The sequence below is a fragment of the Pseudorca crassidens genome, chromosome 11, assembly GCF_039906515.1.
Source record: "Pseudorca crassidens isolate mPseCra1 chromosome 11, mPseCra1.hap1, whole genome shotgun sequence".
NCBI classification, from domain to species: Eukaryota; Metazoa; Chordata; class Mammalia; order Artiodactyla; family Delphinidae; genus Pseudorca; species Pseudorca crassidens.
Window position 1 is genome coordinate 61,619,147 of NC_090306.1, and position 26,261 is coordinate 61,645,407.

Sequence of the window (26,261 nt, forward strand, 5' to 3'; positions counted from 1 at the left end):
AATAATGTCAAATATGATGAGTACTATATGATAGGAGTTTGCAGATGGGATTGGAAGCACAGAGGAGGAATGCCTGGACGGTCATGCATTCGTTCATTCATTCATTCATTTGACCGATGCTGAGTTGAGTTCCTGCTTTGTGTGAGTTCCTCTTTTAAGCATGAGGATACAGTTAGGAGCTTTCTTGGAACTCTTATTATCCTGGGGAGACTGGCATTTATCAAATAACCACATCAAAAAACTGAAGGTGCAGAATCGCAGTTGTGCCATGTGTTCTGTCTGTTAACTTATAAAAAAGGACGAAACCAAACCTTGATCTAGATTTGGATTCCAAGGATGGTTTCCCTAGAGAAGGGATGGGAAAATGCATGAGTCTTAAAAGTCAGTTAGAACGTGGTCACGGCTGTGGTGGAGGGTACATGTTAGGGCAATATCAAGATTAAGTGAACGATCTATGCACAGCTGGTTAGAGACTGACCACGTGGACCTCCTAGACCCTTTTCCTCCCAGAAAAATGAAGGTTTGAAGACAGAGGTTACGTCAGCAAATTTGTATTCTGAAAAGAACTGTCTGGCTACCTTGTGAAGATTGGATATAGCGGGGAAGGAATGGAATGGAAGTTTTGAAGTTATTAACAATAGTTCAGGAGAGAGATGGGATCACTTGACTTGGATGGCAGTGGATATGGAGAGAAGTGATGGATTAAAAGTCTATTAAAAAAGGTAAAATTAAAAGGGCTTGGTTGATGGATTAGATTTGGGATAGTGTGTTGTAGTGGAAGGGAGATCAAAAGTGACCTGAGCAGGATAAGGAAAAACAAAGCCACATCAGAAGCATTGCGGTAAAACTATGAAACACCAAACTCAAGGAAAAAAGCCGTAAAGGCAGCTGGAGACCATTTTGTAAGATGTATAATGATATCGTGGTTAAATTAAAAAAACATAGTTTTGGAGATGTATATCGTATGAGTGAAATGACATAATGTCTGTGATTTCCTTTAAAATACTTCAGGTGAAAAAAGAAAAAGATAGATGAAGCAAATTCTTGATAATTGTTGAATCTAGGAGATGATAATACAGGGGTTCATTATACTGGTTCATTATACTCCATTATACATTATATATCACTTTCTTTCTGAAAATTTAAAACTATTCATGTTTAAAAAAAAGTAATCAGAGAGAAAAGAAAGATCACCTATTGAGAAAGGAATGACAAGTAGACATCTCATCAGTGACAACAGAGTCCCCTAGATAGTGTGATACAAACTTCCAAAATGTTGAGAGAAAGTTAAAGTCGTGTCCTAATTGGGCTTCCATATTCTGATAAATTATTAATTATGAGTGAAGGCAAAATACAGACATTTCCAGAGAAAGAAGGACTGGAAGAGTTTTCTGTTTACAGACCATTGTGAAAAGAATGACTATAGGATATACCCCAGGGAGAAGAAAATTTAACCTAGAAAGAAAGAAGCAATGGTGAAGCAAGGATTGGTAAACCTGTTGGTAAATTTAAATAAATATCACCTGTGAAATAATAATGATGACTAACTTTGATGATGTAAAAAATGACTTATAACAGTAGTATAATATGAAAGTGAAAATCCATAACAGCTAACATATATACTAGCCACTTCTCTCAACCCTTTCCACATTGTGACTAATTTAATTCTCATAATTCTCAAGCACTTACAATTAGCATTTTTATCATTAATTTAATTTTTCTGATGAAGGGACTGATGCAGAGTGATGGTTAGTAACTTACCTATTAAATGTTAGGAAGAGATAGAGCCAGGATCTAGATCCAGGTAGTCTAGCTCCAGACCTGGTCACTTGAAAACCACACTATACTGAATGTATAGTGTATTCAGGTCCTTGTTCTCAAGGCATGTAGAGATACAGATTAACATTAGACTGTATAAAGTCATCACGCACTGACATTTAAGTGCAACTACTGAAAGAGTAGATAGAAATATTAGTTTATACAATTTTGAAATGACAAAAAGGATAAAAATGGAACAGAGAAAAAATGATAGATCTACTTAAAGCAGGAAAGGAGAAAAAAGAAGCAAAGTAAAAGCAAGATGGATAGCAAACATTGAAAAATAGTAGAACAATAGGAATCTATCTGTAGCTATATCTATATATCTGTCTACACTAAATTTACCTATTAAAATATAGAATGAATAAAGTTGTTTTTGTTTTGTTTTAGTTTAAATAAATTGAACAAAAAATTGGATAAAGAAGTAAAATATGACTCTATGCTTGACAGAAGATGCATCTTAAATATAAAGCCCACAATTTTGAATGTAAAAGGAAGGATAAAGTCAGTGATATTTGATGAAATATTTTTTAAGGTGTTCACACTATTGAGGCTGAAATTATAAGAGGATTTCACCTGGAAGACATGAACCCATATGCACCTAATAATATTGACTCAAAGTATTGATATACGAGGCAGAAATTGGCAGAACTATAGATGGACAACCAAATCAATGGGCTTATGGGAGATTTTAATATCTTTCTCAGGAACATAAAGCAAAAAACCTAATAGAGATTTAGAAGATATAAACAAAACAATATTAATCTCAATATATTTAGAACCATTTACCTAAAAATTAGTGGTTAAACATTGTTTTCAAGCATCTAGATCCATTGCTTACAAACTTCGTTAATTACTGGTCTAGAAAGAATACGAAGAAATACCAAGAATCAGTGTCAAATGGCCCAGGCTTTTGGCAATAACGTTAGATAGGAATAATAAAGAAAAGTAACCTGGAAATCACATACATTAGGAAGTTAAGGACATACTTCTAAATAATTTATGGGTCAAATAGGAAGTTATGAAATATTTAGAAATTAATGAAAAATGAGAACACTGCTTATTAAATTTCATGGATGCAAGTAAAAGCTATGCTTAGAAGGAATTTAGAGCCTTAAAGAATATAGTATAAAGAGGCTTAAGGATCATATTAAAACATGAATGATTTAAAATTCATCAGCTGATCATTTTATTGAAACATTTAGAGAAATAACAGGGTATAATGAAAGAAGCAGGAAAATAATAAAGATAAGATTAAAAATCAGTGAAATAAAAAAGTAAGAAATAATAGAAGGCTTAATGAAACCATAAGAGAATTCTTTGAAAAGACTATAAGACATACCTCTGACAGTTTTAATCAAGAGAAAAAAGAAAGTACAAATATTATTAGAATTGAAAGTACATGGAGAGATTTCAAAAATAGAGAATATTATGGAGAAATTCTTTCTCATGCTTTTAAAACTTAGATGAAATGCATAATTTTAAGAAAAACATGAATTATCAATAACCATAGATATAGTGAATCACTAATCAAAATCTGTCCTCTCACACACAAAACCACCAGGTTACACAGTTTTATAGTTGTGTTTTAGTTAAAACACTTTCTGGGAAAAGGTAAATCTTAAACAAACGAAAACCTTCCCAACACATCTAAGTAGGTTACCCCGCCCCCACCCTCTCCCCAGGAAAGCAAACGGTTAACACTAGAAAATTTATTATTATGATTCACGACCCTAATGGAACACAGGAAAAAAAGAAGAAAAATATCATCTGAATAGATACGATGAAAGCATTAGAAAAATCCAACACTATTCTTGACATAATTCTTGGCAAACAATGAATAGAAGGGAATTTCCTTATCTGGCAGCAAGAATTATAGTTGGTAGTGAAACAGTAGAAGCATTCCAAATACAGTGAAAAATAAGATAAGGATGCCTTCTTTCACTGCTTTTTTAAAAAATTTGGCATTGTTTTAGAAATCTTGACTGAGACCAGTCAACACAAAACAAAGCAGAAAAACTATTAGAGTTATTTCAGACAGTTGGCTAGTTTCAAAGTCATTTTACTAAAATCAGTAAGTGGCTAATTTCAGAAACAATAGATTAGAAATATGATTTTTCAAATCCCATTCACAGTAACAACAAACCATAAGGTATCTAGAAGTAAATCTAATAGAAGATGTGCAAGGCTTATATGAAGGAAATTGATAAACTTAAAAATGGGATAAAGACTGAAATAATCGAGAGATATTCCATGGACATCGGTGTTAAGATCTAACATTTGAAGGTGTCATATTAACATGCAAATCTAGTGCAATTTATCCAAGTCCCCAAGAGGATTTTTTTTGTGTAAATGTGGAAAATGATCCTAAAATTCATATAGAATAATAAGGAAGCTTTGAAAAGAATTAAGGAAAAGTACTGGTCTTATTAGACCTCACAGTTTATTACTTATTTATTTTTTTGAAAATTAAATTATTTATTTTTTGGCTACATTGGGTCTTCGTTGCTGCATGCAGGCTTTCTCTAGTTGCGGTGAGCGGGGCTACTCTTTGTTGTGGTGCACGGGCTTCTCATTGCGGTGGCTTCTCTTGTGGAGCACAGGCTCTAGGCGCGTGGGCTTCAGTAGTTGTGGCACGTGGGCTTCAGTAGTTGTCGCTCGTGAGCTCTAGACACAGGCTCAGTAGTTGTGGTGCACGGGCTTAGTTACTCCACGGCGTGTGGGATCTTCCCGGACCAGGGATCGAACCCATGTCCCCTGCATTGGCAGGTGGATTCTTAACCACTGTGCCACCAGGGAAGTCCACAATTTATTATTTAGTTTTAGTGATTCCAGAAGGTGCTGTTGGCACAGTGATAGACATACTGACCAACAGAAAACAATGGCGATCTAAGTTTGTATGAGAACTTTGTATACGGAGAGAGGCATTATAAATCAGTTGGGAAGGCAGGACTCTTCAATAAATAGTACTGAGACAATTGATCATCCATATAGAAAAAAGTAAAATGAGATCACTATTTCCCATTATTCACATAAATACATTCTGCATGGGTTAAAACTCTGACTTTGAAAAGAAAAAGTTTAAAAATCTTAGAAGGAAATATAGGAAAAAATATTTTTTGACCTTGAGGGCAATGAAAGATTTCTTTAAAGAGACCCAGAAAGCAGAAACCCTAAAGGGAACATTTGTTATTTGACTGCATTAAAAGTAAAACATTTTATTTGATCAGGGACATAATGTACAAGACTAGCACAGACTAGGAGAAGATTTTTGTAAATCATACACAGGCAAATGACTACTGTCCAGAATATACAAAGGACTACTATGAACCATGAGAAAATAGGTAAATGATCCAATGGAAGACTAGGCAAAGGAACAGGGCAGTTTGCAGAACGGGAACATATAAGCCAATATACATTTGAAATGGTGCTTAACACCTGCATTACTAGGATGATGCAAATTACAACTAGCAACCAGACACCATTTTATGACCATTGATGAACATACATTTCAAAATTTATGAGGATGTGGGGAAGCAGGGACTGTCATACATTGCTGGTGGGATGTAAATTGGTATAGCTCCTTTGAAGAGAAATTGGTGATGCCCATTAAAACGAAGGACAATTATAACATGAATTGAAAGTCTACTGAAGCCTGTACTTCATGGCCATGGTTAATTCTAGAGTGGGAGGGAGGGGCGTGGTAAGAAGGGGGTGTATTGCCTCAATGGAATTGTAATGTCTTACATGGTTAAAAAATATCTGAAGCAAATGGGGAAAAATATCAACATTATTTAAATCTGTTAGGGGTATAAGAATACTGCACTTTTGTACTGTACTTTTCTATATGATTTCTCTATGATTGGAATATTTTGTAGTTTCTTTAAAGAAAGAGTTGAATGGGGAGGCTTGAGGACTGAAATGAAAGTTTTCAGGACACTCATAAGTAGCTCTTCCTGGAATCTGTATCCACGTTGCTCACATCCTTACTTATTTTATATTTTTACTCAAATACCACCTTCTCAGTGAGGCTTTCCATGGCCTTTGACATTTTCTAACTTTCTACTTTCTAACTTTCTACTTTAATGTTGAACACTTATTACTATTTAATATGCTATATATTATTTGTATTTATTTGTATTGTTTACTATTTATAGTGTATTATTGTAGCATTTATTTGTATTGTTTGTGTTTATCCATCTTTCCTACCAGAATATAAACTTCCATGGTAGGGATTTTTATTTGTTTGGGTTACTTTCTAGAAGAGCACCTGGTACAGAGTAGACTCTCAATAAATACTTATTAAATGAGTGAATGGACAAAGGAATTCTGAGTTCTGACCCCTAGGTAGTGGAAGGCTGCCTGCATCATTGAAAGATCCACAAGAGAGGGTTGGTGCAGGAGGGATGCTGTGTTTGAACTGGATGGTGCTGAGTTGGAGGAGAAGGTGGCATACATAAAAGTAAGGTCAACAGGTTGCTGGAAAGCAGGGAATAAAAGGTCAGATGGGACAAAACAAATTGAAACTGAATCCAACTGAGCCCTGAGCTCCTGTATTTACAAGTAGATGTTCTTGGGTGTCAGTCTTGCTGAAGAAATTTGACCAGGCATAAAATGGATGGCTTAATAAGGAAATTCTCTACATTTATTTTATCTCACTAAAAAAAACCAAACAAACCTGCAATTCAGTTTACTACAAAAGATGTACTCTATCTCAGAGAGGGATTAAATGCTACCATTTTATCTATGGGGTGTGACAGTATTAAACAACTTTTACTGGTTTCCAAACACTGGATCTGACTCATCTGTTGTTTATAGTTTATTGTGCAGGGGAAAGAAAGATTAGTTTTTCGAGTTAAAAATAATAACAGTCATGTTGAATGTATCTTCATTGAAGACTTTGATGTTGAAAGAGATTTAAGGAATAAGGATATATATGTTTTCCTATGTGTTAGTCTTTTGCTAAGTATTTCTTTCCAGTCTTGAGGCTTGCTTGCTGTGGGGCTGAATGAACTAAAGGTTCTTAGGTGACTCTAGGCCAGTAGTTCTTCAATTTTAGTGTATATGTAATTCAATTGGTAAGTTTGTTAAAATGAAGATTTTAGGGCCCCATGGAGAGAGGTGATTCAGAATTTCTGCAATGTATTGACCCAGGAGTCTGAATTTTAAACAATTACTCCAGGTGATTCTGCTGCAAAGCATAATGAGACAACACTTAGAAAATTATTGCTGTAGATGATTCTTTTACTCAATCATTTCACTTTTGTGTGTGTGTATCAATTACATGCAATAATGTGTTATGTGCTTGGTAATAATATATGTAAGTAAATCAGGTGTGCCAACATTAGCAGATTGAAAGCTGTAAATAATTATGTCTACAACAGAAAGAGTGACACACAGAGAAGTACAAAATATGCTCTTATATGAAGCTGAAAATCTAACACAAATCAGTGTGTTAACTGGCATGAAGATAAAAAAAAGTTATACTAGCTTTCTATTGCTGCTGTAATAAATTACCAGAAACTCAGTGACTTAATGCCATACAAGTTTATTCTCTTCCTATTCCAGAGGTTAGAAATCTAAAATGAGTTTTAACAGGGTTGAAATCAGGGTGTTGGCAAAGCTGGTTCCCTCTGGAGGCTCTAGAGGAGGATCTGGTCCTTGCCTTTCCAGCTCCTAGAGCTGCATGTCTTGCATTTAGTGATTTATGAGCTCTTTCTACTTCTTTGCATCTTCACATTTCTCTCTGCTTCTGTCATCCTATTGCATTCTCCTTTTCTGTAGTCAAAACTCCTTCTGCCTCCCTCTTAGTAGGACATTTGTGATGACATTTAGGGCCCACCTGAATAATCCAGGATAATCTCCTCATGTCAAAATTCTTAATTTAATCACAATCAAAGTCCCTTTGATAACATTCACAGGTTCTAAGGATTAGAACAATCTTTGGGGGGCAAGGTCTGCCTCCTGCCCTTGTACCACCTGCTCCAGTCACGCCAGCTCCTTCCCCATCCCCCTTGCAGCCTCCTCCCTATGTTTATTGGCTTGTGCATCTGGGTTCTGGCTCCTTGTTTCTGTCAGAGTTTTGTGTGTATTTATTTTCCTTTTTCTTTGCAAAAAACCCGGTATCTTCCGAATTTTAAAGAAGACGAATACTCTTGGGCTTTTAGCTTCTTGTTTACAACATCCTTCCCTCCTTGTATCGATGTATTTTTCTTCTACATAGTGTGAAAAGCACCTGCTCCCTTCTGCCTGTCTTGTTTTGTTTTATTGATTTGTATGAAGAACCCCCAAATCAAATTATATTCACATAGGCGAATGAATTCAGCTGTAATGGTGGAGAGTTTAGTGACAACACATCATTGTTTTGCAGTTATTAAAGAAAGGGACTGATTTTTTTCAGTTAGGTGAAAGGAAAAGCAAATTTGTTATTGTTATTAGAGTGAAATTTGAAAGGCATGAAATAATTTCTGTGTCTTCCAAAGTTCTTAATGTACTCTTTCAGTATGAACTTTTCTCAGAGAATAACTCTGGCAAGCCAGAAGGTTTATTTAACTTAACATACCAAACTACAAACGTCAAATCAGAGCAAATGTTATTCAAGTCTTTATTTAACAGGTGTGCTAGTGCTATAAAATTTTTTTTTCCCTTTGCTGTATGGTGTAACTACACACTGTTTCACATAATTGTATAGCAACTACCACAATTCATTTTTAACACAACAAATAATTAAACCAGTCTAGAAGAAAGATACTAGAGAAATTTAGTTTCACTGTCCTTTAAAATGGCTCAGTGACTATAGAAAAACTTCTTTTCAGATCCTTCATCTACAAAATCAGAATTCACTGCTGAACACCATACTGATTCTACAGGTATTTTGTAAAGATAAATAAGAAAATCTGTGAAGTATTTTAAATTATTAGAAGAAAGTCTCCAGAATTATTTAGTGTAAAATTTTATAATATTTCTGACAACTGCATGTGTTTACTTATTTGCGTTATATTACAATTGTATATATATTTTTACTTTTCCTTTGAAATCTTTAATACAATGAAAGTAGAACATTATACATAAGAACTTGAATAGTTGTTTGCTTCTCTTCACTTCCATGGTTCTCTGTCCCTGTTCTGATGAATCACCATCTCTATGGAGAGAACTTCTTTGAAGAGCCATTGTAAATTTGGTCCACATTGATTTTCTCAATGATTAGACTTAGTTGCTGTATCTCCCCACTGGACTGCAAGCTTCTTGAGAGAAGAGACCATGTCTCTTTTGCTTACCTTTGGACAGTCAGCACATGACCATTAATATATGCTCATTAGATAGCTAACTAACTAAATATCCCATTGATGATGTCATTTAACTGTCTTGGATGTTCTAATTCTGAGTTGCACAGCTATCAGAGACGGTCAGTTTGAACTTATCTAAAGTTTCCTACCATTATGACTCCTTTCCAAAGAATATTCTGTCCTAATAATGGCATATATCTGACATCAGTGCCACCTCTCCTACCCCTAGCAGCACAGATGGCATTTCACAGATCATGGCGCTTTCTCCTGACAAGTGCAGATGTGGTCTCAAGTTTTCTCCTGACATGTCCTCTAAGAAGCCACTCTCAGGGGCTTCCCTGGTGGCGCAGTGGTTGAGAGTCCGCCTGCTGATGCAGGGGACACGGGTTCGTGCCCCGGTCCGGGAAGATCCCACATGCCGCGGCGCGGCTGGGCCCGTGAGCCATGGCCGCTGAGCCTGCGCGTCCGGAGCCTGTGCTCCGCAACGGGAGAGGCCACGACAGTGAGAGGCCCGCGTACCGCAAAAAAAAAAAAAAAAGAAGCCACTCTCAGTTGTCAGAATAAGTTGAAACTTAATTGCCATCCCTGTTACTGTGAGAAAGTGAGATGACCAATGGGGTGATGGTGTCTACCTTTAGTATTTTCCCCCTTCTATGATCAAAACACAGTTGAGCCTTGAACAGTAAGGGGGTTAGGGGAACCGACCCCTTGCACAGTTGAGAATTCATGTATAACTTTGGACTCCCCAGAACTTAACTACTAAGAGCCTACTGTTGACCCAGAAGCCTTACTGATAACAGTCAGTTAACACATATTTGGTATGTTATATGCATATCTGCATATATTTTATGCATTCATGACATGTCTCACCTTTTTAAAAGTTTTTTGATATTTCTAGACTACGTGGTTCATGTTTTTTTTTCAAATTGTTGCAATCTGCAAAAAATTTTCCAATGTACTTATTGAAAAATTTCGTATATAAGTGGATCTGTGCAGTTCAAACCCATGTTGTTCAAGGATCGACTGGACTTAAAATCCTATAAAAAGATAAAACAAACATACTTTAAATATAGAGGGTCCATGAAACTACAGAGTAAAGGCCACTGGGTCAAACAGAAGCCCCCTAGGAATACCTATTTTGGGCATTTAAGTTTTCTATGGGATCAAAAATATGTAGCTCCTAAACCTTAGCTCATTGCTGCTGTGTATTCCCACAGTAGTGGGGCCACAAGATCATGTTTTCCAAGGCCAGCTTCTTCTATTTCGTATTGGCTGACTACTATAGTTATGTCTGTCTGATCAGTACCAAGTTCATGGACAGTTCAGGGAAATAAAAAGAGGAACACTCGATTAAAGGATGGAGAATGACGGCTGAGTAGTTGGTATGTATTTTCAAGGGAAGCAAAAAATGTCAAGGAGTTAAACTGAGTGAAGATTAAAAACAAAACCTTTTCATTATTTTCTTTTCAAAATAATTAGTGACTAGATGAGAACAATTTAGGCAAATTAGTATGATGCACCAGCCTCTCAGGGTTAATATGATATATAGATAATGATAAACTATTACCCCTGGAAGGAACTCTGAACTGAGACCCAGAGAAGTTTACAGACTTTCCCAAGTTGACAGTCGTTACTGAGAAAGCTGAGTCTCACATCCCTGTGTGCCAGTTCCTAGTATAATGTCCTTTCTACTGGACCTTAATGTGCAGTTTGGTTTATATTGGTTGTAGGAAGAAGCTACGCAGAGGGAGAGATAAAGCCTGGTTAGCAATTTACATTTTCAGAGCTGGGCTCTTATCGTGGAATGTCAGATGAGCAAGTGAGCAGGTGTAATAAAATTATATTTCATTGCTTTTGAGTGATAACTCTTTTTGAAGATTTAGTTTCTATGTTATGATTAAGTAGAACCTAGTTGCTCTAAAAGAAGAAAACGACTGTGATTTTTTTTCACAGTAATAAAATGAATTATTGCACAGCCAACTCTTGACTAACAACAAAGGAATTATCCAGTTTGTGAAATATTTTGGACTTCCCCCACCCCCACCCCCATCCTTCAGCTGGTCTCGCTTGTTCCAACTGGGCACTGGAGTGAGACAGGTACAGATAAGGTGAATGATTGTTCATTACTAAGAATGTGACTACAATTGGCTTTATTTGGTAACTAAAGGACTTGTTCAATAGAATGTTAGGACCAATTGAATAAATCTTTCCATTTTTCTGCATCCCTCCTGCCATCTCTCCCTGTCCAAACCACCGTCAACTTTCACTACAATAGTCTAACGTATTTCCTTTGTTTGATCCTAGTCTCTCCTCATCTATCATCTGTACTGCAGCTAGCATCATCAATTAAAACTTAATTCTGATTATGTCATTCTGTGGCTTAAAATCTGTGACTTGCCTATGCCTGTAGGAGTGAATTAGTATTCTACCATTTGGTTTACAGGCCCTTCTTTAATTTGGTTTGAGGTTTCTCTTTACGTATCCAGTCTTACCTATCACTATGTATCTCTTCACTTTTCTAATTTTATTTCTCTTGGACGTCTTCACAAGCGTCCCCCTATATCTCAGTTCACCTGGTATAGGTCACTGACGTAATCTTTCTGACATGCAAAAGTAACTTTATCATTTTCTGGCTTAATATCCCCCCATGAATTACCACCAGTATTATAATTAAGTCCTACTATTTACTGTTGCCTTCAAAATCACTTATCATTTGGTTAACATTGTTGCCTTAGCACAATGACACTTTTGTATGGTTAGAACTAATAGATAAAAATCTTTGCCCTCATGCAACTTACATTCTTAGGAAAAAGGCAGTCAGAAGCAAAATGAATAAGTAAAGCATATCTTTTGTTAAATGGTGATAAATGTATGGGAAACAATAAAGCAAAGAAGGAGAATAGAGAGTCCTGGGGTGGGAGGGAGCACAGCTCAGAAAGCAAAGATATTTGGAAAAGTATATCTAAAGGAAGAGAGGGCATGAGCCGTGGAGATATCTAGGGGAAAACTCAAAGCCTTGATGAGAGAATCTCTCTGGCATGTTTGAGGAATGCCAAGGAAGCTAGTGTATAATTGGCATAAGGTTAGTATGGAGCAAAATGGTAGGAAATGAGACAAGAAGTAAAGGGGATTAGGTTTTTATAGGGATTTGGGAGCCATTGTAAAAACTTGGACTTTTACTCTAAATGACATGGGAAGCCACTAGAGGACAAAAAGAAGAGTGGTATGATTTGATATTTATTTATTTTTCGCTACCTTGGGTCTTCGTTGCTGCGCGCGGGCTTTCTCTAGTTGTGGTGAGCGGGGGCTACTCTTCGTTGTGGTGGCTTCTCTTGTTGCGGAGCACGGGCTCTAGGCGTGCAGGCTTCGGTAGTTGTGGTGCGCGGGCTCAGTAGTTGTGGCTCGTGGGCTCTAGAGCGCAGGCTTTGTAGTTGTGGCGCACGGGCTTAGTTGCTCTGCGGCATGTGGGATCTTCCTGGGCCAAGGCTCAAACCCGTGTCCCCTTCATTGGCAGGCGGATTCTTAACCACTGCGCCACCAGGGAAGTCCCTGATATTTATTTTAATTGGAACTTTGTTGTTGTTGTTGTGTAGAGAAGAGGCTGAATGGAGTAGGGGATGAGGCATCAGGAGGAAATTAGAGCACTCATCCAGGCAAGAAATGAAGGAAGCTTCGACCAGGATGGTCGTGGTGGGGTTGTGAGAAGTGATTGGATCCTGGGTATATTTTTAAGGTAGATCCAAAAGGATTTGATGACCAGCTGAACCTGGGAGTGTGAGAGAAAGAGGGAAAACAAGGATGGTTTTGAGGTATTGGGCTTGGGCAGCTGGATGGAAAGGCTTCAGGAGGAGCAGGTGTGTATGTGTGTGAGTGTGTGTTTGTGAGACAGAGAGACAGAGAGAGAGAGAGAGAGAGAGAGATTGAGTATTTGGATTTTAGATGTGTTAATTTTGAGAAGCTTATTAGATATCCAAGTGGAGGTGTCCAGTGGGCAGTTGGAAGTCTGGAATTATGGGGTAGGTCTTCAGCATCCAAATAATATTTATAAACATGGGACTCGATATTGTCTTTAAGGGACTGAGTGTAGACCAAGAAGTGATGTCTATGGATTAAAATCAGACATCCTCCAACATTAAGAAGTGAGAGGGATGAGGGAGAGGATAAGGATGAATCAGCCAGGAGGCTGAGAAGGAGTGGTCAATCAGATAGAAGCCAAGTGAAGAAAGTGTTTGAAAGAGGGGAAATGATCAACTGTGTCAAATGCTGCCGATAGGTTAAGCATGTTGAAGACTGGGAGCTGACGGTTGGATGGTTGGATTTGACATCCTGGGGCCATAAGTGATGCTGATGAGAGCAGTTTTGGTGGAGTAGTGGGGATGAAAGCCTTGTTGCGGTGACTTCAAGAGAGACCAGAAACAGGGAGTATAAATGGGCAAGCACCCTACTTATACCTATTGTCTCAGGGTGTTAAGTGCTCCTGTTTATTTTGAAAGTATTCTAGTTTGCATGTTAACTTACATGTTAATTCTAACTATATAGGAAACTCTTTCAAGGACCGTTGCTGGAAACCATAGCTGGAGGAACTGTGGTCAACAAAGATTTTTCTTAAACATAGGAAACGATACAGAGTATGTGTTTGCTGATGAAAAGGATCCAGTATGGAAGCATAAATTGGCGATACGGGAGATAAAGGGGAGAATTTTGAGAATAATGTCTTCGAAAAGGCAGGAGGGGTAGAATGTGGAGGGTTTGGCCGTGGGTAGGAGCTCAGTCCTTGTAATGGGAGTTCATTCCATTATATTACAGGGGTCCATTGTAATGGGAGGGAAGGCAAAATGCAGTTACATTTCTCACATTGTATTTTGCTGTTGATTTATTTGTTTGTTTCTCCACATATTGTGAGCTTCTTAAGAGCAGTAAGAGTAAATGTTTTGTTTACTTTCTGGCAGAAATTTTTCTTGTTCTATTTCTACTCTCTAGTACAATGCCTGGCACACAGCAGGCGTGCAATAAATGAGTAAATGAAGACTCGGTACGTTTTATCTTCTCACTCAGATTGGATGGATCATTTCCATCAAATCTTGACAACCAGATTGATTTAATTGTGCTTCTCTTGTCTCGGCCTACAGATAGCTTGACTAACAGGTAGAGCTGATTGACAGGAATGGCTGTGTTTCTACTAAAATCAGTGATGCTCCTTTTGAGTAAAATCAGTGACCTTTTGCTGCATTATTTTGCAGTGGTCCTGGTTATGGTTTTAACATGCATTTACTATTTACTTCACCTTGAACCTTCTGAAAACTATCTGTTCTATATCCGCTTGGCACTCATGGCTTACCATTCATATGGCATGCATCGTTATCTGTTATTATTATCTAATTTACCTTTATTAATGGGAAGCTCTTTGAGAATGGGGATTATATTTTCATTACTTTTTGTTCCCAATAATGCTTTGTACCATCTGTGGTTAGAGAACATGTCTTCTTCATCACTTACAAATGCTTAGTCCAGGCCCTGGTGCAAAGCAGATGCCAAATAAATATTCGTTGAATGAGTGAATGCAGGAATGAATGATTCTTGTCTGCGGTGTATGCTATTGGTGCACAGACCAGATCTCCTCTCCTGTTTGGTGTGCTTATCACCCAACTCTCACTCTTTCGCTTCTAACAGTTCACACCTGACCTCTTCTCCCAAGGACTCTCCTTGGACCACAGGAGATGCATCATCCAGATCCTTCAAGAACAAGTGCCTGGGATTTTATGCCTTCTCCTGGGTAACCAGTATCCAAAGACTGAGATGCAGGAATATGGAAGCTCTCTCACTTCAAGGCAGCACAAACTCACCAGTGCAATTTACACTCTAGAGCTCCCTGTAGGATCAGGCCGAGGCCAGGACTTCACTTGAAATTACACCCTTGCTTGGCTTTTTATGCTACCTTATATTGCTTTCCTTGCTCCCTTGTAGGTTTCTCCTTGAGAACACTTCCTTGATAAATCACCTGTACACTCATACTTTCCTTAGGGTCTGTGTTTTGGGAACTTAAGACATTGCATGTTTATAAGCAGGTGACGTCAGGGGTAGGGGGTCCTAACCGCTGTCTCTCTGAGAGTGGTAGTTTCTGCTGTTGCAGGTGGTGTTTCCTGACAGTGTTTGGTTTTATAGTCCTGCCAACCAAAACTGTAGGCAACTGTGAACTACATTTGATATTTCATTTGGTTGTCAGATGGGAAGTCGTTTCACAATTTCAGTAAATAATTGTTATTGAATTTAGTAAACATCTTATTGAATTATAGGTCTTTCTAACAAAGTCAGAATGTGTTTTCCTTGACTTCTTGCTCTTTTTGATTATACACATCTCTGTTGTCTTTCCTTAAGCAAGAATAATAAAGAGTTAATTGTATAATCCATTTTTATATGATTGGGTACAGCTCTCTTTTGTCTTCCTGTTGAATATAAAGATCCATTTCTAAACCCCAAGTAAACCATTTACTTTTTTAGTGATTTGCAAAGAACACAACCTCGTTATCTGTAAAATGGGATTGGAAGTAATGTGTTTTAGAACTGAAAAGCACTTTAGCAACCAGCTGGTGGCTAACACCTTCATTTTATAAATGAGAACACTTGAGACCCAAAGAGGTTAAGTAATTTGTTCAATATCTCCCAGCTTGGTTAGTGGCAGAGCAAGAGTAAAACCCACCTCCCGGGCTCTCCGCTGCTCCACAAAATACATATTTCTTATTCACAGAATTGATACGAGGATAGGGACCACATCTGTGAAAAACAGATTTAGCCTTTGGAAAGAAAGATGCCAGATAGCTTTATGAAAGCTTTAAGAAAACTAATCTCATTTTAACCTTTTCTGCACAGTTGTTAGTTTTGTTCAGTTTTATGTTCTTTGCCTCAGGCTCCTTTTTGGCCAAGGACTAGATAATATACAACGCTTGATTTGAAAATCAATATTAAGTATCCAGATTGTGTTAGAAATATGACTTACTTCAGCTGGTTTTGAAGCCGGCAACGGTTGCAGACAGCCTTCCAAAATGGCAATCATTTATGTACATGAAAAGTTTTCTATCCTACTTTGCATATTGGGAATAAGGACAATTGGATAGTTGCTTCCAAAGAAAAGAAGAAGCGTAAATTTTTTTTTTTGTTCAGCCTGGTAATACTTCCAAAGCTTGCTGCAGTGTTACTTTAACAAACCATGAATTTTCTCTCCTGCCAAGCCACCATATCCCGCCTGCTTTCAGCATAGTCAGGAAACCGTTATACTAATCCACCGTACCTTCCTATCTCTAGCAAGCACATGTAAGTGATAACTTTGAATATTTATTTTGATGCAATATAAATCTTCTCTATGTCAACTTGTAAAGCTGGGAAACTGTGACTTGCTCGACTTGGTTACTTTAATTGTTTAAGTTTGGTTCTTTCAGCCACAGCATGCTTTGATATAAGAACAAGAATGCTGCTTAATATTCGTAGTATTCAAAGTGATTTGTATAGGCTCATATATGCAGGGAAGATAAAATTGGAGGATCAAAAGGCTAAAGTAACTTTTCTGTATATTTTTAATTAGGTACGCTTATATGCAAGACCTGATGCTATCAGAAGAGGATCCGGGGACTACGCTCTCCACATAACAAAGAGATTAATAGAATTTTATGAAGACTACTTCCAAGTGCCCTATTCCTTGCCAAAACTAGGTAAGAATTTCCTTGGTTATTTTATTGTAAGGGCTCCTTGAAGGTGGAATTTCTTCTTCATGCATTTATTTGAGACATCCAGAAACATGGAAAATTCTAAGGGTTATATTTTTAGAGAAGATGAGCACAGAAAACAGTTTCTTCTGAAGAGGTAAAATAAAATTCAGTGTTTTTAAGTCTTGCCAAGAAGTGCTCATAGGAATTAAGAAAGGCATTATGTGAGTTTAAGACTCCGAAAGATAACTCAAGTAGCTAATTTGTTGAATAAGCACTATGGAGGGGTGCTTGCCAACATCTTGTTTAATCTTCACAACTGCTCTGTGGGTAGGTACCGTTAGAACATTTTCCTCATAAGGGAATTGAGACCTGGGAGTCTTTCATTTACTCAGACAGCCAGTAAGAAAAGGAGTTGGGATTTCAAGCTAGGTCTTGATGACTCCCAGAACTATATAATATTTTACACTAAGAAGACACTCATTGATTAGTTTCTGTTTCCTAATTCTCACACGTCAGCCCTGAATGTATTAGTCGTCCATTAGATTATTTTTGTTCAGTCATATTTTGAGTACACAGTTACAGTAAATAGAATAAAAACAAGAGAGGAGGACAATTGCAATGAGGGAGATTGTGTTCACCATGAATATGTTTACATTTCTTTCTTTTACAAAGTGAGTAGTTTCAATAATTATTTGTTGAATGAGTACATGAATGAATTTTGTTATCCTGATTTGCATGAAGCTGCTGCTTTTACAGGGAGTGAACTGTGATGTTCCAGGAAGTTAGAAAGGGTATATATATACCCATTAGAAATGCTGAAGCTATTTTTTCTTCTCAGAAAACCTGTTTGGAAATATTAATATCACAACCGTTTTTTGTTCTTCACCCCTCCTCCCCGATCCATTTTCCTTCTCAGGAGTGTTGTTAATCAGCATCCACATAAACGTTATCACTCATTGACAAAAATAAAGTGCTTACCTGGTCAAGAGTATTAGCATTTGAACCGCGGGTTCTTGTCTCTGGAGATGGGCTTATTTCACTAAAGTACCTGCCTGCTGTATAGCTTTATTGGTCTTATAATCAGTGATTCAGAAAGTAGATAGAATAGTTGATATTGTTATCAGTGGGTGTAGCATACAGTTTTAATGAGTGATATTACAAAATTCTGAGGTCTTTTGAAACATGTGCTCTTAGAATCCCTAAGATTTTCTTTCAAATTTCTAAACAAAATTTTATTTCAAATAGGATCTATGTTTTGTTTTGTTCTTCCTTCTTTATTTTCCCCTCTATATCAACTTCCCTATTAGAATCTGTTACACTGAAATCTCCCTGGTAGGCACCCAAGGCAGAGAGGAAGACCTGACTTCATTTGCATGGGGGTGACACTGTTCTCTACACCAGGTAAAACAGGCTGGGAACTTCTCAGCTTGACCCTAATGTAAAATTCACGAGTGCTTATGTTGCACGTTCAGCAAGAGAAATAAAATGTGAATCTTTTTCCCCTTCAGACCAGTAATTAGTAGAGGAACTCAATTTATAACTTCAGGGGGTTCCATGTAACTGTCAGCTTGCAGCAGGAAGCATTTCTGTTCCTCTCTTTCACTCACAATTGAACTATGCAGTCTTTCATCTGTAGAAAAGAGCTTTGTTCACTGTTACTATTACTTGTTAAGCTACCTTTTGGTGTATATAATTGAATGATTTGACTAATCCCAGCACACTCCTTTTTATGTATCTAGGGGGGTTTCCACATCCCCTGCACTTTGTAAAATTTCTCTTGAAGTTCTACTTATTTAATATACCTTTAAATATTTAGAGCTATATGTTAATGGATTTATAAATATACTTTCTAAATGCTCCCTACATAAAAATTCCGAAGCACAGAAGCATTTTGACAAATCCTTACTTTCTACTGTACATTACAAATTATATTTTAAATAAATTCTATGGACATTAACTCAGTCTTTGTAAATGATGAATGTAGATGTATCCTAGATATCAGCTGCATCTGCCGTGACTTTTTAGATCTAAGATGGTTTCCAAGACACCTATTCTTCCCTCCCTCCAACCCCTCCTTCCTCCCCTCCCTCCCTCCTTCCTTCCTTCTTCCTTCCCTCCTTCCTCCCTTCCTTCCTTCTCCCTTCCCTCTTTCCTCTCTTCCTTCCTTCCTTCCTTCCCTCATTTATTTAATAACCATTTATTGAGTACCTCACATATGCACTTGTCTATGTCATTGGGAGGCAGCTGCAAATAAAAGAAGGCAAAAATCACTTCCACCTGGGGCTTAACATTCTATTAGGTAGAGCCAGACATTTAAGCAATTAGTGATACATATAGCATGTCAGATGGAGATAAGTGCGATTAAAAATAAAGCTAGAATGGAGGGATAGGAAGTGTGGGGAGCACATGGGGTGTGGGGAAAAGGCTGAATGTTTTAAATGCGTGAATATGGAAAGCTTTATTGGGAAGCTGACTTTTGGGCAAAGAACTTAAGGGAGTGAAGGAGTAAGCCAAGTGGATATCATGGAACGTGGACTCTAGGCAGAGGGAACACAGTGCCCAGACTCTGAGATGGGAACTTTGTTCATGTATTTGAGAAACAGCAAAGAGGCAAATAGGGCTGGAGCAGAGTGAGTAAAGGGGTGGGAAATAGGAGATGAGGTCAAGGGGTAGTGGGTAAGTGACAGATCCTGTAGAGCCAGCAGGCTGTGGTCAGGACTTTGGTTTTTTTATTGTTGTTTTGTTTGTTTGTTTTTTTGTGGGGGGTATGATGGAGATCTATTGGTCAGTTTTGAGCAGAGGTATTACATAATCTGGCTTTTGTTATAAAAGGGTCACTCTTGTCACTAGGTTGAATACACCGTAGGGCAATGGTTCTCCACTGAGGGGTGATTCTGTCCCTCAGAGGCACTTGGTACTATCTGGAGGCATTTTGTTTTTCACAACTCAAGGGGGACTGGTGGAGTGTGTACTATTGCCAGGGATGCTGCTAAACATCCTGCAATGCACATGACAGCCTCCTACAACAAAGAGTTATCTAGCCCAAGATATTAATAATGCTGAGGTTGAGAGATCCTGTTGTAGGGGAAAGGGCAGAGGCATGAAAACCAGTTAAGAGGCTATGGCAAGACTCAGGGAAAATTTGATATTGCTTGGACTAGGATATTAAGTGTGAGGTAGTCAGAAGTGGTCTAATTCTAGGCATATATTGAAAGTAGAGGCAGCAAATTTGCTGATGAACTGGATGTGGGATTTGGGGGAAAGAGACGTACCACAAGTGATTCCAAGGTTTTGTGCCTAAGAACTAGAAGGATGGAATTGCCATTTACTGAGAGAGAAGGATTGTGGAAAGATAGCATTTTAAAGACTGATACATCTATTAAACATTTACGTGGCAACTTGATGTCTGTAAGAAACTCAAGTAGACAGTTCAGTTTACAAATATGGAGTTTGGCTGAGTAATCCAGCTAGAGATACACATTTGCCGGCATTTTATGAGGTATAAAGCTATGAGACTGGACGGGATCACCAAGGCTGTGAGAGCAGGTAGAAAAGAGAATAGGAGGGACTTCCTGGGTGGTGCAGTGGTTAAGAATCCGCCTGCCAATGCAGGGGACACAGGTTTGATCCCTGGTCCGGGAAGATCCCACATGCCGCAGAGCAGCTAAGCCCATGTGCCACAACTACTGAGCCTGTGCTCTAGAGCCTGTGAGCCGCAACTACTGAGCCTGTGCGCCACAACTACTGAAGCCTGTGCACCTAGAGCCCGTGCTCCACAGCAAGAGAAGCCTCCACAGTGACCGCAACGAAGAGTAGCCCCCGCTCGCCGCAACTAGAGAAAGCCTGCACACAGCAATGAAGACTGAATGCAGACAAAAAAAAAAAAAGAGAATAGGAACCGTTTAGCAGTTAGAGAGATTAGGAGCTGGTAAAGGCTACTGAGAAGAAGCAAGTGATTAAGGCACTAAAGAAATAGGTATATTAGATGTTCTGGGCATTTGGTGAAGAAAGTATTTCACAGAAAAGCAGATGATAAATTGTGGTAAGTCGAGATAGATGAGGACTGAGAATTGATCATTCATTGAGGCTGCCGTGTGACCTGGGCAAGAGCAGTTTCAGGTCAAAAACCTGATGGGTGTGCTCGAGAGCAAATGGGGTGGATGCTGCAACTAGAGACAGCGAGTACAGATCACAGATCAGCATTTCTGAAAATTCCCCATGGGGAGGGTTCTGGAAATAGAGGGAAGGAGAAATATTTGTGTTCTAAAAATGCCCACTCTTTGAGAAGAACTGTTTCTGTGAACAGATCACATCCTTACCTCACAGGTTGTCCCTGTCCCAGATGTCAAGGGAGTTGTGGAACTTGCCTCTTTTTTTTTTGACTTGCATTAGAAAACCCCAAACAGACCTCCACCAGTTGATCTGACTCTACTGGTGCTTTGGGGAGATGTGCGCATATGTAAATGTCAGGGCATTACATTGCAAAAACCCTAAACAAACCCTTACAATGTAATATTGAATCCTTCTTTTCTTAAAAATCACTTTGCTGTTCTGTCATAAACTCAGCAATATCTGCTCTCTTTCCCAATGTTTTTTTTTCATTTCTGATGCTGAATAGTCTTAACTTTCTCTGCCATTGTATCATCTTATGCTAGCTCAGCTCTAAGGATTTGAGTTTCTGCTCCAAGTAGTTTATCAGGGTAGTTCCCTAAGAGGAATTCTGATGCTTGCAGGTGGGACAATATTGATTCTCCTTGTTGCATAAGGATATTCCTTTAACATTTTAAAGCCCAAATAGGCAGGAGGGTATGCTGTGTAAGGATTTGTTTTTAAATCTCTCCATTAGGTAATTAAAACTATTAGTAGGAGGTTTGTAGAGATTTTCTCCTTCTTGTTGTTAAGTTGTAATGTGACGTATAGAATCTACTTGATACAGTACAGCAAGCCTTTCTATAGCTCTGTGCCCTATTTTCATGAGAACTGTCTGAGACATGGAGGTTTACTTTAAAAGAAGGTTGTTATAGACTTATAATTAACTTACCTTTCCTCTTATCCCCAAAACTTACTGACCACAACTACAAAAACAAATGGGTTTGTGTTTACTAACTGTGGGCCACTCTTAAGGGCTTCGTATATTCTAACTCATTTAATCTTTTTTTTTTTTTTTTTTTTTGTGGTACGCGGGCCTCTCACTGTTGTGGTCTCTCCTGCTGCGGAGCACAGGCTCCGGACGCTCAGGCTCAGCTCACGGGCCCAGCCGCTCCACGGCATGTGGGATCTTCCCGGACTGGGGCAGGAACCCGTGTCCCCTGCATCGGCAGGCGGACTCTCAACCACTGCGCCACCAGGGAAGCCCCATTTAATCTTTATTACAGCATTTTGAGGTAGTGGCTGTTATTTTCGCATTTTCTAGGTGATGAAATTTCGGCACTAAGTAATGTACTCAGATCACACAGCAGGAATTAATGGATTTATAATTCAAACCCAGGTTCTCTGGCTCCAGATTCTTGGGATTCTGATGAAACAGATTCCAGAAACTTTGAGAATTCAGAGATTAAAATATGGGTCACCTTAATAAACTAGGTAATCTGATTGCTAGAGGAATAATGTAGTAACTATTTTTGTTAATTTCATATTGATGTTAAAAAGTAATATATGGTCCTTATAGAAAATTTTTTTAAAAAATAAATAAGCACATGTCTTATAACTCATAATTTCATCAGTCAGAAGATATATTTGAGTATTTGAAATGTTTTTTCATGATAGTTTTTTTTTATAAGTCAATTAGGTGGCAGATAAAGTGACTCAGATTTGTATTGGAATATTTGTTATTCATCCTATTTAGATTTCAATTACTTATAATAGTTTTCAGTTTTGCTGCTACTTTGTAAATCAATGCGTTTCATGAAGGAGTTTGCTTGATTGCTTCTTTTCAGGACACCATGCTTTTATGAAGAATTTGTTACTTCCTTGGCACAGGCTGTAATTGTAGAGGGAGCACAGGTATTTTGTAACAAGAATTTATGGCTTCAAGGAGGTTGTGATTTCGTTAAGGAGAGAATATTATATTTACAGGAATTAATGGATTAGGGACTCACACTATATCGAATATAACCAAGCTCCAAAATTTTGTGGGGCAAAAATGTAGAACCATGTAGTTAAGAATGTGGGATCATTGCACGATGCTGTAGGCGTGAAAGGGACATAAAAAGAAGGCTTATCTTTACTAAAGTCCTGAAAAAAGAAACAAATTTAATCAGAGGTGGAAAAGAAAGGGGAGAAATTATTTTGAGAATTGTGTGGTGGGGAAAGCCATGGATACCTTAGGCTCTATGTATCATGTTGATGGAGTCTGTTTTTCTATAATGGAACAGATAAGCTATGGGATAAATTGCCCTATTGAAGTTCATGAATAAGAGAGGCTAGCTTGAATGACTGAGTTTTGTTTAAGCTATAACAGATAGATCCATTTCTTTATTGTGGTGATGATGATGGAGGTGATGATGATGATGCTGCTGATGGTGATGATGATGATTTGCTATTTGCAAGTAGTAAAGCTTTGGAGTTTTTTCCTTCATAAAATATTTGTATTGACTGCTATACATTTCACTCTCTGTGGTTATGTATCTTTTTTCTTTAAGTAATGGGTATATTTGGTGTTTTTGATTTGAGATGATAATCGTATAATACTATTCTCATTTTAATTATACATCTCATACTTGAGTTATTATTTGAGGCTTAATTGTTTGAAATGATGACTTTTCTTACCTTCCTTTTGATTAGGTAAATATTGAGTACTATATATATGTTTTGTTGATAGCCTCAAGTTAACACTGCTTTTTAAAATAAAATCTCTAGAAGCTCTTTATATAGTCTGGTCTAATTATGTATAATGTCTGTTCACTCCCAAGATGCTTCCTTCAACCAGCATCCCTAAAAGTATTTGAATATACACTGGAGCTATTTAATGATGTGGTTTCTTGGTGGAGACTAACATAAGGATCTCTAGTTAACTAGTAGGTTAACATTACTAGTGCATTTCTTAGGAAATCAGATGAGGCAGTTCTTTGCCTTCTGGTTTACCAGGTACTTTAGAGAAATAAGTTTTTTCAAATGACTATCCTTTTCCCCCTCTTTGGAATCAAATAACTATAGTCTCCCAATTTTATGACGGCAGTTTATTTCTGAAAAACCTTTCATGTGGTGATTTTCTCATCAACCCAACAGTTACCATGTCTTTTAATGGAAAATATTTTTTATATGTTCCTAACCTTCACTCTGATAACCACTTGTGCTGAAACGCCACCAAACCCTATTAAAACAGACACAGTTACTTCAATATTTAACAAGTATTTTAACACAGTTTAGCAAGGCATTTCCCCCTTCATTAATTATTCTATAATATGACCATTTAACTGTCCTTGTTAAGCTGTCTTGCAGCTATTACATGCTATATGCCTCCAAGATTGTATTAGCAAACAAAACATATATATGATGCTCAATGTTTATAATATTCAGTTACTAATACAAAAAAAGAAATAAACAAATCAATGAAAGCAATGCCTTTTAGTGGGAATGATGCATAAGATTATTACTGCTATAAACTAGCAAACCACAAGTACACTGGGTGGAGAATTTTATGCAACACAAACCAGCTATAGAACTGAATTAACTAATTAATTCAACAGCATTTATTGAGTAGTTACTATGTATATTGTACTCAGCAACAGTGGCCTCTTCCACTAGAAGCATACAGTCTAGTTAAAGGGAAGTTTTTTATTATTTAGCTAGTTTGCCAATATTGTTACTTGTTCAATTTGTTTACTGCCCTCCTCCCTCCTTCTCTGGCTTTAAGAATTTCAGAGCTTCACAACTTTGGATTTACTCCTAAGTATATTTTCACTAATTCAGTCAGGGTTTTGTGAAATATTGTTTATCCTGAAAATGATGCAACTTTAGAAAGTGCTTAACTTAATCAGGGCTTATTTATAGATGCCTCCAAGGCATTGTTTTACATATTTCAGCAGAGGTATTTGGCCCTTACAACTTTACCATTGAGCTAGGAAATAACTACTTTCAACATTTTCCTATGTAGTCATTGCACGAGTCTTGTGCCATACGCTCTGCTCTCTTTCCTGTTAATATGGGTCGAGTGGTGTTGGTCCAGTAATGGACACCTCCTCCTCTTGTGCACCTGATCCCATCCTCTCTCACCTGCTCAAGGACATCCCTTTAGCAATTCTCTCTTCTCTTTCCTGGATCTTCAATTCTCCATCTTTGTTGGGTCTTTCCCCATCAGCATTAAAAACATAGTGCTATTTCTCTCAGCCTAACCACACACAGGCACACTGACTGCAGCTACTATACCATTCTCTCCTTTATTTTACAGCTAAACTGCTTGAAAGGGTTGTCCGTCTCCACTGACTCCAATTTCTTGCTTTCCCTTGTCTCTTGAGTGCACTCCACATCAGGCTTTTGCCCCCAACACTATACAAGAACTGCTCTTGTTGAGTTCAGTAATGCTTCTACATTACTAAATCCAATGGCCAATTCTCAGTCTTCATCTTGAGCTGTCAACAGCCTCTGACACAGTTGTTCTCTCCAAGTCCTTGACACACATTTTTCACTTGTCTTTCAAGGCAACACATTTTCCTGTTTAGGGGGTTTGTTTTTCTTTATTGGACATTCTTTCCAAATCCAGTTTTTCCTCCTCTTCCCCTCTCTAGCTGCTTAATACTGGAGTGCCCCAGGACTCCAGTTTTGCATCTCTTCTCTTTGATACCTATTTTGGTGGTGACCTCATCCAGCCTAACGGCTTAAATGCCATCTGCTGATGCTGGATTCCCAAATTTACATCTCCAGCCTGGTTCTGACTCAACTCCAAACTTCTACATTCTACTGACTATTTGATAGCTTCACTTGGATGCCTAATGAATATCTCAAATTAACATGTTCATATTTAGCTTGAGATATTAAACCACCATCTTGCTCCTTCCATATTTTCCCCCATCTCAGTAAACGGGAGCTTCATCCCTTCAAAAGTTGTTCAGGTAAAAAAATCCTTAGACTTGTAGTGTTTTTCTCTCATGTTACTTATCTAAACCATCAACAAATCCTTTTGGTTCCACATTCTGAACGTATTTGGAGTCTGATCACTTCTCCGCATTTCCAAAGCTACTACTCTCATTCTTGCCTGGGTGAAGAGTTCAGCCTCACTGAAATGTGAAGTTAAAGTGGGACAAGCACGTGAGATACTTGAATTTACTGAGTTCTTGGGAAGGATATTGGACTTACCTGGTGATGTCGCACTCCTGCTCAAATGTTCCAATGGCTTCCCATTAATAATAGAGTAGAATCCAGAATTCTTCTTTGGCCTGCAAGACCCTTGAGGATCTGGCCACTTGCTGCTACTCCAACTTTATCTCCTGCTTCTCTCCTTCTCACTCTCTCTGTTTCA

The 26,261-nt window shown here is 37.9% G+C and overlaps 1 protein-coding gene across 2 annotated transcripts in view; it reads left to right on the forward strand.

The window, feature by feature from the left end:
- TRHDE (thyrotropin releasing hormone degrading enzyme) overlaps positions 1 to 26,261 on the forward strand; it is a 405,202-nt gene that overhangs the window by 102,828 nt on the left and 276,113 nt on the right. For both annotated transcript variants that reach the window (XR_010932493.1, XM_067697363.1), the window contains exon 3: positions 16,681 to 16,807. Coding sequence is in view for 1 of the 2 variants with exons in the window: in XM_067697363.1 (XP_067553464.1) it covers positions 16,681 to 16,807 (127 nt within the window). In the remaining variant the exon portion in view is untranslated. The remainder of the gene's footprint in view (positions 1 to 16,680; positions 16,808 to 26,261) is intronic.